This window comes from Palaemon carinicauda, chromosome 1 (genome assembly GCF_036898095.1).
Source record: "Palaemon carinicauda isolate YSFRI2023 chromosome 1, ASM3689809v2, whole genome shotgun sequence".
Taxonomy (NCBI): domain Eukaryota; kingdom Metazoa; phylum Arthropoda; class Malacostraca; order Decapoda; family Palaemonidae; genus Palaemon; species Palaemon carinicauda.
The window spans coordinates 289,827,262-289,842,809 of record NC_090725.1 but is presented as its reverse complement, the minus strand read 5'-3'; the positions used below and the strand labels follow the sequence as shown (position 1 = coordinate 289,842,809).

General features: G+C 45.0%; 1 protein-coding gene across 2 annotated transcripts in view; it reads left to right on the top strand.

Moving 5' to 3' along the window:
• The window catches only part of LOC137657709 (solute carrier family 35 member F5), a 128,919-nt gene that overhangs the window by 53,043 nt on the left and 60,328 nt on the right, over window positions 1–15,548 (top strand). For both annotated transcript variants that reach the window (XM_068392145.1, XM_068392136.1), the window contains exon 4: window positions 949–1,005. In XM_068392145.1, coding sequence (XP_068248246.1) covers window positions 949–1,005 — 57 coding nt within the window. The remainder of the gene's footprint in view (window positions 1–948; window positions 1,006–15,548) is intronic.

Below are 15,548 nucleotides of genomic sequence, written 5' to 3'. Positions count from 1 at the left end.
CCTGCTGTCGTCGGCGATTGTTTAACAGCTGCACCCAGTTTGATCATGTCGAACAGGGCTTCCCTGGAGGGCGAACCCTGAAGCCCCAAGGAAGCCCAAAGTTGTAATAAATCATTGTTATTAACAGATAAATCAATATTTAAATCCTCCTCTAGGGGAAGAGGGGCAGCTGCCTCGCTATGGGAGGCAACTACCTCTCCTGCACCCCGGGATCGGTCAACAGCAATACGGTCTACGCTACCACTCGCCGGCCTCTCGGAAGAGACCGCTCGAGCGGGAGCTTTGGAGGAGGAAAGGGCTACGGAAGAAGAAGTCTTGGAATTTTCTCTCTTCAAAGAAGCCTCTGAATGAGAAATATCCCTTTTAGCCTTCTTCTTGCGGCGCTGGGCAAACCTCTCCCACTGGGAGGTAGACCACTCCCTACACTCAATACATACGTTAGTCCTATCACACCGTTGGCCCCTACACTGAGGGCATATGGAGTGAGGATCGGTGTCCAAGGCCGACATAAAGGTATCACAAGGGCGGCCGGCTTGTCCAGGGCACGTACGCATGATGAAAGAATTGAGGCCAACTTCAAACACTCACTGAAAGAAAAAGCAAAACAAATTATGGCAGTCAAAACGGAGGAGAGCGCAGACAGGTCTGTCGTCTCTCCGAGCCAAAAGCAAAGTGAAGCACTCACTGTGTGTGTGAGGGGGGAGGGGTAGCCTACCCCCCCGCTAACTAGCGGTGGGGTAGTAAACCCTCGTTAATATTCTTAAGGCTCGTCATTCAGCTACGCCGAAGTAATTACCCTATGTAAATAGCGTGGTTTGTATTTCAGTCACGGAACAAATACTTTTTATATAAAGATTAATTTTCTCATTGGTTTGAGTGAATGGTTTTTATATTTTTCAATTATCTCTGTACTTCTTTATTGTTTGAAATTCTTTTGGTATATCTCAGGTAGCAGCAGACAACGAAGATGATGAGGAATCATCGATGATAGATGACAGAAGATTGGTAAGCATATATTTAAATTTGTTTAATAATAAATGTAAATAAGCTATTTGCTGTAAGTCTTCTGGGATTGTTTTTCACATGATGCCGAACACAATGTTTATAGTACTTATGTACATATGTGTTTACATATTCTATGTAGATGTTGTTAGGCAATTTTTATGAAGTATGTAGTTTCCATGTTTGTCTAGGTGCTATTGTTTGTGTTAACTGGACCCTCTGTTGGTCATGGCTCTTGCCTCTTTATAGAAAAAAAATATGCAAAATTAATCATTATGTGAGGTGATCTTTTCCTAGCATAACATTTTACAGGTCTTGAAGGAAGAAAACCCTGAACTTTTTTACTTACTAGATTTGATGGCAATGAGTTTTCTTTTTTCAAATCTCACTTCCTAAGCATCAGAAATGTTGTTCCCTGTATCTACCAGTTTATTAAATATTAATTGGCTTCATTCAGTTTGAGAGGCAATTATGTTTAATGTCTCTTCACCCAAGCTGTAATCTATGATGATCAACTAATAACTATAGTCCATTTCTTTTAGCGAGGCATATTTGCACCGACTCCCAGCTGTGCCCTATTAGCTCGGAAAAGTTTCCTAATCTCTGATTGGTTAGAATTATCTTGTCCAACCTATCAGCGATCAGGAAACTTTTCCGAGCTAAAATGGCACTGCTGGGAGTCGGTGCAAATATGTCTCGCTAAAAGAAATGGACTATAGATGCATAGTTTATTACTTCTGTATGTGTATATAGTTTGGCAATGTTTGCCTACTTTTTTTGCTTTTTCAAGATGGTTATTGTGGTAGCACTTGGGATTATTAGATCATCATCATCATCATCCTCATCATCATCTCCTCCTATGCCTATTAACGCGAAGGGCCTCAGTTAGATTTCGCCAGTCTTCTCTATCTTGAGCTTTTAAATCAATACTTCTCCATTCGTTATCTCCTACTTCACACTTCATAGTCCTCAGTCATGTAGGTCTGGGTGTTCCAACTCTTCTAATGCCTTTTGGAGCCCAGTTGAAAGTTTGAAATTATTAAATAAGATGTGTAAATCTTTCTTTCCTATGTGAGGTATGATAATCAGTGATATGTGTTATCACTCACAAACAATCTGAGTGTACCATGTAGACAGAGAGGGAATTACACTTTGAAAGGGCTTTTATCAATCTTGTTTCTAAGTTGGCATGATTTTGGTAGCAATGAAAATCTGTGTACTCTTTTTGTTTCCTGCCTTTTTAACCCCATCATTGATTTTTGTATTTTTTCTAATTTTTGATATCAAATACTTTCTATTTTAATCTTTGTTAAGAGTAGAAATATATCTTTGATTTCATTTCACATGTTAACAACAATTAAGTACACAGCTTATGAGACTAATACTATGTATGCTCTGAAACAACTGTAGATATTTTTGATATTACCTTTTACCCTTTGTTGTAATTCACATTATTTGTAATTATGCTGAAAATGTAATGTATTTGGTTCAGATGATGTTTGTAAGAAGGGGAAACATATAGTCTACATAATGCTAAGTTTAGATAAATAGGTACAAATTTAAGAGGCCCAAGTCAGTACAGTATATTGGAATGAGTGCTTATCCTCACCATTTTATCATTTTACACTCATCCATTCATAAAATTAGCCTAATCCTCAGTATTGTGGTGGATTCATAGATATTCCCATGTATTTCCTTCTTATCTGTTATTTTAAACATCATGGATATTGACTCAATGACATAATCTACAACATTGAACATTCTACTTCCAACCTCTCTCCAACTTATATGTGGTTTTAGGTTTGTTTGAAACTTGGTAAGTTGGGTGTCATCTTGTAGGCGTGAGAAGTATTTCCTACATTACAGCTTTCATGTTCATATGTCAGAGCTTGTGCTTCTGTCTTGGACAAAGTATTTGCGGTGTTTTTTATCAAAATGTGAATTTGATATGGTGCTCAGCCTCAGCATTTTCAGCCTGTCGTTCCACCAAAAATAATTTCAAGACTAGAGCAGTAACTTCATATGATTCTTTAAACTTCTTATATTTTTTAATTTTTTTATATCAGGGTATAGAATTTAGAAAGGCTCTAGAGTTTTTATAGTGTTCCTGAGGGGATATACCTAGAATTTTATCTTATTACAATCTAAGAAATTTCTTATTGAGTATTGGACTACTGTATTTGAGCATGAAGCTTGGTTCATGATGATTATAAATATGCCTGTTTGTAGAAGAAGTAGGCTTATTAAACAAAGGATTCATGAATAATTTACTGGTCAACAATTTATGTGTATAGCATGAATAGGAAGAAATAAGTTTGACAATCCCAAGTTTCTAAATTGTTCTACCTTTTTTATAATGGAGCATCTACTTTTGTGTATGGCTCTCCTGTCCCTACCTGCATTGGGTGGAAATCCAAAATAACATTTTTGACTTCCTGCTGCATCGGATCCAAAATATAAAATATATCATCGTCTCTATGTAGCATAGGATATTGAAATTCAAAATATTTTCATCTGTTCATGTATTTATTTCTAGTTGACTTTCATCACCCTCCCCTGATGTTCATTTAGCTTTTTCATCTAGAAGCTTGGTTTAATCAACATTTACCAGTAAATATTTGAAAATTTCCCCATTTTCTTTCCCTTCAGAAATCACATGTCAGTAAATGAATGGCACATTCTAGTGGTAAGAAACCCAAAACTGACGCACCATTCTTTATTTGTTGTGGACAGTTTAGTTCAGACATTTTCAACGTTCTTTACCCAATAATGCCAATTAAGATGTCTTCCCTTGATTTGCTAGCAATTACTGAATGAAGTGTTCAATGGTATTGTTTCTGCAAGATCTCGATCCAGATCTCTTTCGGTATCGTGTCACGGGTAATACTGTGATTTACATAATCATTGTCAAGAGAGAGCTTACCTCGCAGCTCTTAATGAAAAGGTATTTGTTCCGTAACCGAAATACAAACCACGCTATTTACATTGGGTTTATCTTTTAGCGTAGCTGAAATGGCGAGCCATTAGAATTTAACGGGGGGGGGGGGGGGGGGGGTAGGGGAGTGGTAGCTAGCTACCCCTCCCCCCCTCTCACACCGGTGAAGCTCACTTTCACTTTTGGCTCGGACTGGGACAGACGTCTCTGTCTTTGTCCTCGCCTGGCAGCCATTGTTTGTTTTGTCTTTATTTAATCACTTACTTTTCTTTTACTCAATATATATGTAAACATATATTTGAGTATAGAAATCAGTAAGCTTCCTTTTCAGAGTTTTGTGTGTAGTGTACGATATCTCCGTGGAGCCCTCGGCAGTTTAGGCCACCACGGTGTAATTTTATGGGTTGCGATCGCGTTTGACTTCGGTCTTTCTCTCTCTCTCTCTCTTGAGGTCGTTCACCCTTTTACTACGTTACTACGCCTTTTGTAGCTTCCTTCCCGTGTGGGGGGGGGGGGTTGCTACGCCGACGTTTTGTCTCAATTAGTTTATGAAGCTAATTGTATTTGTTAATTTTTCAGCTTTGTAATTTAGAACGATTCCTTTCGGGGTTTTCGTTTTTTCTTTAGTGTTCATTCATTTTTTAATTACATAATTACATAGTTACATATTATAATTGTTATAATTCTGTTTTGGTTACAGCTCTCCTTCCGTGAGTGTAAGTGGTTGTGAGGGCACGTGCCTGTTGTGTAATTCTTGTTTTCCTTTCCCTCGGGATTCCTCTTCGGAGCCTTCCCTGGGAATGAATGTGTACTAATGATTTTTGTTTTATTTTTTTACAGTTACTGATCTAGTTCGTTTCTGTTATATGGCAACTGTGTGAGCTGTCTTGTTGAGGCCTGTGGATTCGGCTGTTGCTGCCTCCCCTTTGGATTTTCGTCAGGGGCGTGTCACCTTCTACTGGAAGTACTCCCGTGACGATTGACAACTCTCCAGTTCATTTTAGAACTCTCAGGAGGCTCGCCTTCTTGGGTGGGTAACTTTCCTTCCGAAGGAAGTTTTTCCCCTTTTTGGGGGTTCTTCTCTTGCCTTTTTTTCGTGCGACTATGCTCTTGGTGCTGAGCGGTCGCACCTGCAGTTTTGCTCAAGGGGCTGGGCAACTGCAGGAGCCCCTCTTCGGAGGATTGCTCCTTTTAGGTCACTGGCTGACCAGTCTCTTCTACGAAGTGTTTCTCTTTCGTTCGCGAGAGAGCACACTCATAGAGACTCCTCTTCGGAGGATTCTTCTGCTGCTGTTGCTGTTGGCCTCCTTCGCCGTAAGGCTCACCGTCCGCCTTGTCGTAAGGGCCTCCCATCTTCCTATAAGGGTGCTAAGAGGCGCCTTTTTGGATCTCCGTATGCAGCCTACAACTCCTTCTTCTTGATCTTCCGCCCCTGGTGCAGATGGACAGCAGTCTGACCTCGTCTTCCGACGGGCAACGGTCTTCCCGACGGACAACAGTCTTCCGACGGACATCAGTCTCCTGGCGGACGGACAACGGTCTTCCGACGGACATCAGTCTCCCGACAGACATCAGTCTCCTGGCGGACGGACAACGGTCTTCCGACGGACATCAGTCTCCTGACGGACAACGTTCCCTTCGGGGCAAAGGGTTGCCTCCCACGGGGGTTCTTCCCTTACGTGTCAGGGTTCCCCTGCGCGCACTTCTGCTGTGTTCTCTCCTGCTCAGTGTTAGCGCACAGGCGCTCTCCTGCTCCTGCTCATTGTTAGCACACAGGCGCTCTCCTGCTCATCAGTGCTTTCCTGATCGCGCTCTCCTGCTCATCAGCGCTTTCCTGATTGCGCTCTCCTGCTCATCAGCGCTTTCCTGATCGCCAGCGCTCTCCTGATCGCCAGCGCTCTCCTGATCGCCAGCGCTCTCCTGTTCGCCAGCGCTCTCCTGTTCGCCAGCGCTCTCCTGTTCGCCAGCGCTCTCCTATTCTTCAGCGCTGTCATGATGATCATCTCTGCTGTTCCTGTTGGTTCCTGTTACGCGCCCATGTTCGCCCTCGCGATCTAGAACTTCGGTTCAGGTCTGGGTCAAAGACTCTTCTTCTACGCGCAGGCTGCCACGCGTTGCCTTCTGCTCGCCAGCGACCATAGACGCGTCAACGTTCACCTGCTCGTCAGCGATCTCCTACGCATCAACGATCGCCATTGTTCTGCCACGCGTGTCAGTTCCCCTGAACACCATCAGTAGCTATCTAGCGCTCGCCTGCTGTGGACCACGATCTCCGATAGCTGAGTCTTGCTCTAGATCTTCCTCCTGCTCGCCAGCGCTCACCTTTACTTCTGTCCTTCTGTGCGCCAGCTTTCTTCAATCGCCAGCGCACATCTACGCGCCCTTCTTTGCCACGCACCAATGGGCGCCAACGGTTTTCTGACCGTCTAGGATAGCCTGATTAACAGCTTGCTTCAGCGCTCACCTTCCTGATGCACCTGCGAGCCTTCTGTTAGCGCGATGCGCACTAACCATCAATAGTCTCTCTCGCGTTCGCAATCACCTAAGCGCCCGCGCGATTCTTCACCTGCACGCTAGCGTTTTGTTAACGCACCACCGCTCGCCAACGCGCCATCGCTTGCTAACGCGCCTTCACTCTCCTACGGGCTATCGCTCGCCAGAACGCGCCATCGCCCGCCTACGCGTCATCGGTCTCCCGACCGCCTGCGCTCACCCGCGCGCCCACGTGCCTGCGCGGCCACACGCCCATGATGCCCGCGCGACCGCACGCCCACGTGCCTGCACGCATACGCTCATGCGCGACTGCGCACTTGCTCTCCAATGTTCGCTCACGCGCGAACCAACAGTATTCCATCGAGCGGACGGACGGTGTTCCGTCGCGCGGACGGACGGTGTTCCGTCGCGCGGACAGACGGTGTTCCGTCGCGCTTACGGACGGTGTTCCGTCGCGCTTACGGACGGTGTTCCGTCGCCCGGACGGACGGTGTTCCGTCGCCCGGACGGACGGTGTTCCGTCGCCCGGACGGACGGAGTTCCGTCGCCCGGACGGACGGTGTTCCGTCGCCCGGACGGACGGTGTTCCGTCGCCCGGACGGACGGTGTTCCGTCGCCCGGACGGACGGTGTTCCGTCGCCCGGACGGACGGTGTTCCGTCGCCCGGACGGACGGTGTTCCGTCGCCCGGACGGACGGTGTTCCGTCGCACGGACGGACGGTGTTCCGTCGCGCGGACCGTCGGTGTTCCGTCTCGCGAACGTCGGCATAATTCTTGTAGTATCCATTGCTCACCTATGGGTTATTGCTCGCCGACCACCAGCTCTCGCCCTTCCTACCACGCTCGCCCTCCTTCTGTGCTCCTTCGCTCACCTTTGTTTGCGTTTCTGCGCGCCCGCGCATGGGCGCTTCCACGTTCTCCCACGCGCAAATCATTGATTTACCATCGCGCGAGCGCCAGGGCGATTGCGACCGCGATTCCCATTGAGGTTTCGCAGCATGGGAAGCCTGGCGAGTCTTCTGGAGTGTATTTCCAGAACATGGCCTCACCCCGTAAACGCAGAGCATGGCACATGCAAGAATGAGAAGAATCTTCAGGGAGGTCTGGGCAACATTCTTCTTTCCAGAACCTGGGTTAGCCCTTCCCCGTCATTCCCTGGAAGGGTTTTTGGTGGGGGGCTTTCCGTTCGAGATTTCTCCATCAGTCAAGGGGTGACTGTTTACCCCTTCCTCTTCTCCATCTCCTGAAAGGGGCTTACCAGGTCCTTTCCGTCCTCGGTTACGACCCGAGGTTTTGTTCAAGGAAGCTACAGGAAGGTCATGGGTACTTTCCTCCTCTCGGGCTCAAGCACCTTGGCGTTTCGTCGTCAAGTATCAAATTTGCGGGCAAGCTCGATGTTGGACCATCTGGACGCAATGGCCGAGGGCTTCCTTTCGGGTGTCTCATCCGCGGATGTCGACAACCTCAGACACCCTTCCTTACTTGAGAAGAGTTTGTTTGTGCCCAAGGACAGAGACATAGACCGCGGCTGTGCGGAGGAAGTCGACTTCCGTTTTAACTCCTCCAAGGCGCTTTCTTCCAGACCCTGCAGGGCTCCAGCGCCTCTTTCTTTCAGCCACGTCGGCCTAAGTTATCGGACCGGCTACGGCAACTGAGACAAGGTGTCCAATTGCAGTTCCCTCCTGTCAGGAACAGATGGCACGGGAGGCTCTCCCGGGGGGGGGGGCATAGTCCTAGAGGGAGCGGCAGAGTTCACGAATTCTAGGATTGGCACCCCCCCCCCTTGCAGCTTTCACGCTGGGAGGATGCCTAAGGTTACTCATCCGGATGACAGCTTCCCGATGCCCATTCCTGCACGATCTCTGTGATCAGCCAAGGATATCGCGCCTGCCGTCTCTGTCAGCGAATTCAGTGTCTCTGAACCTCTATGCCATAGGGTCGGCAAGAGTTTGCCCGTTTGGGCAGAATGATCCATGCCTTAGGAGAAGGTCCTCCATAGGATTGTCGACGGCTTTACCCCCGGCTTCTTCAGTCGATCCTTTCTTGTAAGGAAGTATCTGAGACGGGAGTTCCGTAGTCGTCCTCTCAGCCCTGATCAACTTTGTCGAACAAACTTCGTCCAGCGTGGAACAGCAGAATCGATCAGACTGGTAACGAGGCGACAGGACTCCTTAGGCCCTGGATCGGAAGGACAGGTACATTCAGTTTCCATTTCATCCATCTTCCAGGAAGCTCGTGGAATTCAGCCTAGACTACAGGTATTCCTGCTTAAGATGCAGTGTGGCGATCCCGCCGTGGCATCGCAGGTTTTTTTTCCCCCAGAGTACTCTCCCTGCTTTCCTCATGGCCACTCAGGTGCAGGTTTCCGCCTCCTTTGCCTTTTGGAGGTCTGGTCAACTCCGGTAGGCTCGGGTTCGACCTTATTCAGCGCCGGGACAAGCTTCCGGATGCTTACCATGAGTGTGGGTTCATGGTATTTTGCTAGGAGCCTTCTCTTCTTCTGCCTCAACATCTGGAGTATCTAGCCATGATATTGAGTCAACGGCCTTACCACATTGGAAACCCCGCTTCTCGTCCGTCTAGCGAGGTTAAGCAACGTCGGTTCTGGTCGGTACTTGGATGGGTGACCGCCTGGGGATGCCAGATTCTGTTGCCACCTCCTCCGAGCCTTTCCTTCAGTTAACTGTGGCAAGGCTGAGGAGAGTCGCAGTACCTGTTCTCAGTCAAGCAGAGCTTTCAGCCCGACCTTGGAACGTTTCCTAGTTCTCTTTTCCTCATTGACCCGTCTATAGTTCCGAACGGTCGCCTCAGGATAAGTTCCATGTGGGGCAGCCCAAGTTCCAGTGGTTTCAAAGCAACGATTAACTGAACTTTCTGGCCCCTATGGGACCAGCGGAACGATTAGACCTGCAATGGGTGTTGACCTATGGAACCTCTTGATGGGAGTGGATATTCTCGTCCTTTCCCAGCATTTTTGATGCTGTTCTCGGACTCGTCAAAGAAAAGGGGGGGGGGGGGTGTGCATGTTCCGGTCCAGGCCTATGGTCAGGACCTGAAGGATACCTCTCCATCATTCAGGCAGGCTTAGGGGCCGTAGTCTGGCCCCTCTACAGATCCTACAGCTCCTGCCGAGTCGGTCCGTGCGCGTCGACTTCATGATTCTGGCGTATTCTAACCAGCAGGGGACGCATTTTCACACCTTCACATCTTGCAGTAGAGATACCGAGATGATTTGAGATACTCTCAATACCACCATCGGCTCTCTCATTCCGGGCAGAGGAATGTTCTCTCCGACTATCCGAGCAGAGCCTTGTAGAGAGAGTGTACTTGGGGGTCTTTGGCCTTGAGTAACCTGCAAGTTCTGGTCTGGGGGACCTGATTGCGACAGCTTGGAATCTCAAGCTTCCGCTGTTCTTCCCCCCAGTCTCAGACCCCGAGACTCTGGCAAGATGCATTCCGGTGATGGTGGGACAACATCGACGCCTGCGTCTTCCCTCCTTTGTTGTCCGTTGAGAATGGGTCTCAACAAGACCAGGTTGTCTGTCAACCTTTCAATAGCCCTGAGAGCTCCACTGGGACTATACGCAGAACGGTTTCTGGACCCTCTGCTTCCCCTGACGGAACTCCCGGGAGAGCTTCTCCCACGGCACAGGCTACTCAAACAACCACACTGCAACATCTTTCACGAGCTGGGGCGTCGCTTCGGCTTCATGCCTGGAGACACTACGCCTCCTCCTCAAGAAGAGACAACCCGCTACAGTCGCGGGACAGAGGTCGCGTCATCTGTGATAGTCATCCGCAGGGGTCTTCCAGGCGAAGTGGAGAGTCTTCGGTGGTTGGTATCGTAGGAGATATACCTCTTCCCTTGAGGCCTCTTCTCCAGCAATAACGATCTTATTGCCTTTCGGCAGGAGGAAACTCCTTTCCTCTCTCGGCAATGAAGCCTGTCGCGCAGCCTTTCCCTGACCTTCAGGCTTAAAGGAATAACTTTTTCCTTGCCCTAGTCGGAGTGAGACCTCCAACTTGGAGCATGGCTCGGACTTTTCAGTCCCTTAAGAAATCTTCTCAAGTTTAGCCCTTAAGAGATCTTCTCAAGACCCTTTACGTCAGGCCTCTGATCGTATTCCGTCTTGGGTCTCCTGCTCACCCTGGCCGTGGCCAGTGTGTAAGCAATCTTCTTGGTCTCGTACGACTCTGCCCTTTCTAAGGAATGGGGGAAGGCAACATTCAGGTTCGCTCCTGAGTTGTTGGCTAGACTCAGAATCTTGGGGTCCCGGCCCTTCGGTCCAATTCCTTCAAGATTTCATGTCACCATTCTGTATCTGATGTCCCAAAACCTTCTCTTTCTTGCCAGTAAAGGAATCGAGAGGTTAGCTTTGGGAACAGCTGCAGTTTTTCCTCAGTTGCAGCTGGTTTGGGAGCACAAGAAGGACAGGGGGGAGAGTCACCAGTATACCTCTGCAGCTCGGACTCAAAGACATTCATCTCGACCTGACTTCAGTCCCTCCCCCGTCACGTCGCCCTACAGCACGATGTCGGATACATCGCAACGTCCCTCGCCTTCGAGTAATACTACTCTGTGACGCAGGTGCTACAGGCTGGAGTCTGGAAGCGTCTAATGACCTTCGCAGCCCGCTTCCTGCAGGGCGTGACCCACAGGAGTTTCGATACGTTTTCTATCGCTTTGTGGTGGCTACACAACAGCTGGTCTAACCTCAGGCTCCTTTTTTGGACAGGTAGCAGAAGGTTGAGGGCATTGTTATCAGGTTTTAGTCTGCATGAACGAAAGAAGTATGTCTGGCCTTTACTTCTTTCTTCATCATCCCCTCTACTGGGAAGCAGCATCCTGGTCTCTGCATAGCTGACCTCGAACCTCTGCAGGTAAACCATGCTTCCTTGTGTTCCGAGTATTGAGTCAATACTGTCGCGTCCCCCATACCCTGACGAGGTGGTATTGGGAACGTCCTAACCCAGAGTTCCTTCTGGAACTCCAGGTCAACTGCCTAGGACGGGTCACACTTCTTCCTTCTCACACAAGCTTATGTAGGCCACACGGTTCCTTGCGGAGCAAGGAACTTGTGAGGTGCAGGGACTCCTTTTCTCGAGTGCGACTCACTCGGATTCTGAGTCCCCGGGTAAAGTCAAAGCCAGTATGGCTGGGGACTTTCCACCCTACCTAAGGGGTAAGTCACCCAATGTAAATAGCGTGGTTTGTATTTCGGTTACGGAACAAATGACAAATGCGAAGATAATTTGTATTTTTCCTAACCATACAAACCTTAGCTATTTACACACATTTGCCCGCCAGCCCTCTCTCCCAAGACAAGTCCTACCTCTAAGTGAAAGTGAGCTTCACCGGTGTGTGAGGGGGGGGAGGGGTAGCTAGCTACCACTCCCCTACCCCCCCTTCTAACTAGCGCGGGGTAATACACCCTCGTTAAATTCTAATGGCTCGCCATTTCAGCTACGCTAAAAGGTAAACCCAATGTAAATAGCTAAGGTTTGTATGGTTAGGAGAAATACAAATTATCTTCGAATTTGTCATGTTACAGTGGTTGATGATTAAGATACAAGTTTAAAGTGCTAAAGGGAATCTGCATTTTGCAGAAAAATCAGGGAAGATTTGGTTAGTCGAGATGATGATGATAATGACACACCTACACCTTTAGATAATTCTCATAATTAACCAATTATGATATTGATGAGCTTCAAAAGGCTCTTGACATTGCAAGCATGCTTTTTCAACATTATAAGTCCAGTTAATACTAAGGGGTTTGTTTGGAAGTGTTTTTGAAATACTTAACTTTGCAGTTGATTCTTGTGTTTTAGAAACGTGTATTTTAGCAAAGAAGGCTAGACTCATTGACTATAGAGGAAGATATGACAAGAAGGCTGGGCTCATTGATAATAGAGGAAGTGATGACAATATTTCCTCTCCCAGAGGTTTTCTTTTTGATACAACTTATGTAGTTAGTTTTTACCATACTGTATTAGGAATTTAATGCCATTAACTCCTTTTGAGGTTGCTCAGAAATTTGTTTGATTATAGCTTCGGAGTAATATTTCCGACCTAACTAACCCTGTTTCAAATCCTAACTTCTCAAGTGGTAATTAGTGGTTTTAAGGCACTCCGGTAAAGTCTAGTGATGTATGGTTTCGACTAAATCCAAGTTCTCGCAGAGCCTTGAACTCGGTGTTATCTCTTTTTACAGAGATAACATTGGTCTCCCAATTTCTAGTTGATTGTTTAGGCACCTGTTGTCAGGTTGTCCTAGAAGGTTGCTGAACAAAAATGATCTACACAACCTTTCTCAAAAGTGTTTCATCCAAACATATTCATGCTACCTCTGACTGCATGGAGGCTTGCACCTTGTCTTCTAAAATAAAGGGTTTCCAAAACCATCTAGACTTCTGCATGGAGGCTTGCACCTTGTCTTCTAAAATAAAGGGTTTCCAAAGCCATCTTAACTTCTGCATGGAGGCTTGCACCTTGTCCTCTAAAGTAAAGGGTTTCCAAAACCATCTAGACTCTATTACATGTTCTAAAAGACAGTATAACTGTTTTATATACTGGTGTCATAGACAACAGATTAATTATTCTGAGCGATGCAAAGATAGAGTTTGTCAATGACCAGGCCTAGTTTGGATTTAAATTCTTACAGTTCCTTTTTATGGTAAAATTTTTTTCAATTTAAGCTGTTAAGGGATATAGATCCACGCTTTACTCTGTGCTCAAGCATCTGCGGATCTGTCTGTTTCATGTATCATAGCAATTTTACTGTATTAACCCTTACCCCCAGGCTCTTTGGAAATTTCCAACCCTTAACCTCCAAGGGGTTATTTTTTCCCCAGCACATTTTGCAGTATATATTTTTGAAATTGCTCTAACAGCCTTAATTTTTGTCATAGAGAGGTCAGGTTGGTCTCATTCTCTTGGAAAATGCCTGAATTTTCTCAAAAAAAATATTAGAAATACGAAAAAAAAAATTTGATAGCACTTTTTTACAAGGACGTACCGGTACGTCCATGGGAGTAAAGGGGTGAGTTTTGTGAAACGTACCAGTACGTCCTTTGGGGGTAAGAGGGTTAAATTGTTGACTATTGAAAGACCTCTAGTATTTAGATCAATTTTCTAGAATTTGGATCTGGTTTTCAGTATTTAAATGATCCAAGTTTTGTATAGTTGAAATCTTTCTCCTATAGAATTTCTATTTTGCCATTAGCTTCAGCTAAACAGAAAAGTGGATTACAAATGGTGTCTGTCAAAGTAACCTTTGGAGAACACAAATGATTTCCTTTTGTCTTCCTTCAGGGTAAAAAAGGATTTTTATGGCGAAGAGTTTGCCTCTATTTTTTTTTACATTCCCTCTCGGGAAATGTATGAAACTATTTCAGGATCAAGCAGGTTTTTTGGTCCTGTAAAAACCATCCAGTAATTTTTGGACAAAAATTCAGGTATCATGAGGCTCAATACTATGCAGTACTCTAGAAGTTTTATTCCAGCTGTTACCAAGTTGTGGAATGATCTTCCTAATTGGGTAGTTGAATCAGTAGAACTTCAAAAGTTCAAAGTTGGAGCAAATGCTTTTTTGTTGACCAGGTGGACATGAGTCTTTTTATAGTTTATTTATGACATATTTGTTTTTGATGTTGTTAATAGTTTATATATGACATGTCTGTTTTGACGTTGTTACTTTTTTTAGAATGATTTATTGTTAATTTGTTCTCTTCATTTATTTATTTCCTTATTTCCTTTCCTCACTGGGCTATTTTTCCCTATTGGAGCCCCTGGGCTTATAGCATCTTGCTTTTCCAACTAGGGTTGTAGCTTGGATAGTAATAATAATGATAATAGTGTCGTTGTTTTGTTTTGTAAGTTTAAGGTCGCCAATTACTGTACCTTATGGCTAAAAATTCAACATCATTCATAGTTTGAAGTTTGATCACAATAGCCTGAGAAGATTTAGATCCATATCTAATAAAAGGCTTGCAAGTGAAAGTACAGTACATATTTATAGTAGTGTAGCGACTTCCATTAAATTTTGTTGAAACCTTTCTTTGGAAAGAGTTTTAGAAGCAGCTCGTTAGCATACTAAGTCAGTTTTTGCTAAGAATCCTGGTTTGCTTATGAATATTGCTAGGCTCTAGGCCCCGTAGGAGCTGTGGAGCCATCTTGTAATCAATTTTGAGCTCTGTTATTCTATGACACTCTTATCTACAAGTATGTAGGGTTTTGATTTAAAAATTGTTTTCTTAGCAATCAAAAGTATCATTTACATCAAGAACTACCATTTAGAGATGAATGCAGTATGATAATTTGAATAACTTTTGTATCTCAATCTACTGTATATCTTATGATGGATTGTTAAAAGTAATCTAGACCTAGTTAGTATATCTTAGCTGTGGTTTATTGCTTTTAAATAAAAGGATTCTATTTCTTTCCTTCACTGGCATCCCACCTCTAGCAGCATGTGGGAGACAGCAGAGTGAACATCAGGGAATATTAATAGAAATAAACAGAATTTTAATTATAAAATATCTTATTTCTATATTGACCTGATGTTATATACATACCTACCATCCTCCTCATTGCCTAGTGATATGAAGAGGATAGTGATAATTTTACCTTTGAAACTAAGGAGGCAAAGGCATTGGCTAGTCAGTTACCATTTACTACTAGAATGTTCCTTCCTTTACTGAGAATGTGTATTTACTGAATAGAAAGAATAAGGAAATTTTTTAAATTTCTTGAAATTTGATGGGTAAATTTCAATTAAACTGAGCCTTTAGAGAAGCAATATGAACATCAGATGAGTATGAAAACAAGAAATTTGATTAAAATTACGTTCTTTAACCTGTTTTTTTTTTTTTTTTTTTTTAGAAAATTCCTCAATACTTACTCATGCTGCTTTATTTGTAATAATAATCTTAGGTAGAATAATAATAAGAGTAGAAGGTACACCCGTTGAAAAGATTGCCATCCTGAAAATAAACAACTCTAATCAATACTGAATTTGTGAAAGATAAATTTTAAATAACATCAAGAAGGGCTTCTTTCACAGAACTGAATAATTTTGGTAGATAACTATTAGAGAAATTAGCCCCGATTTTCGAAAGG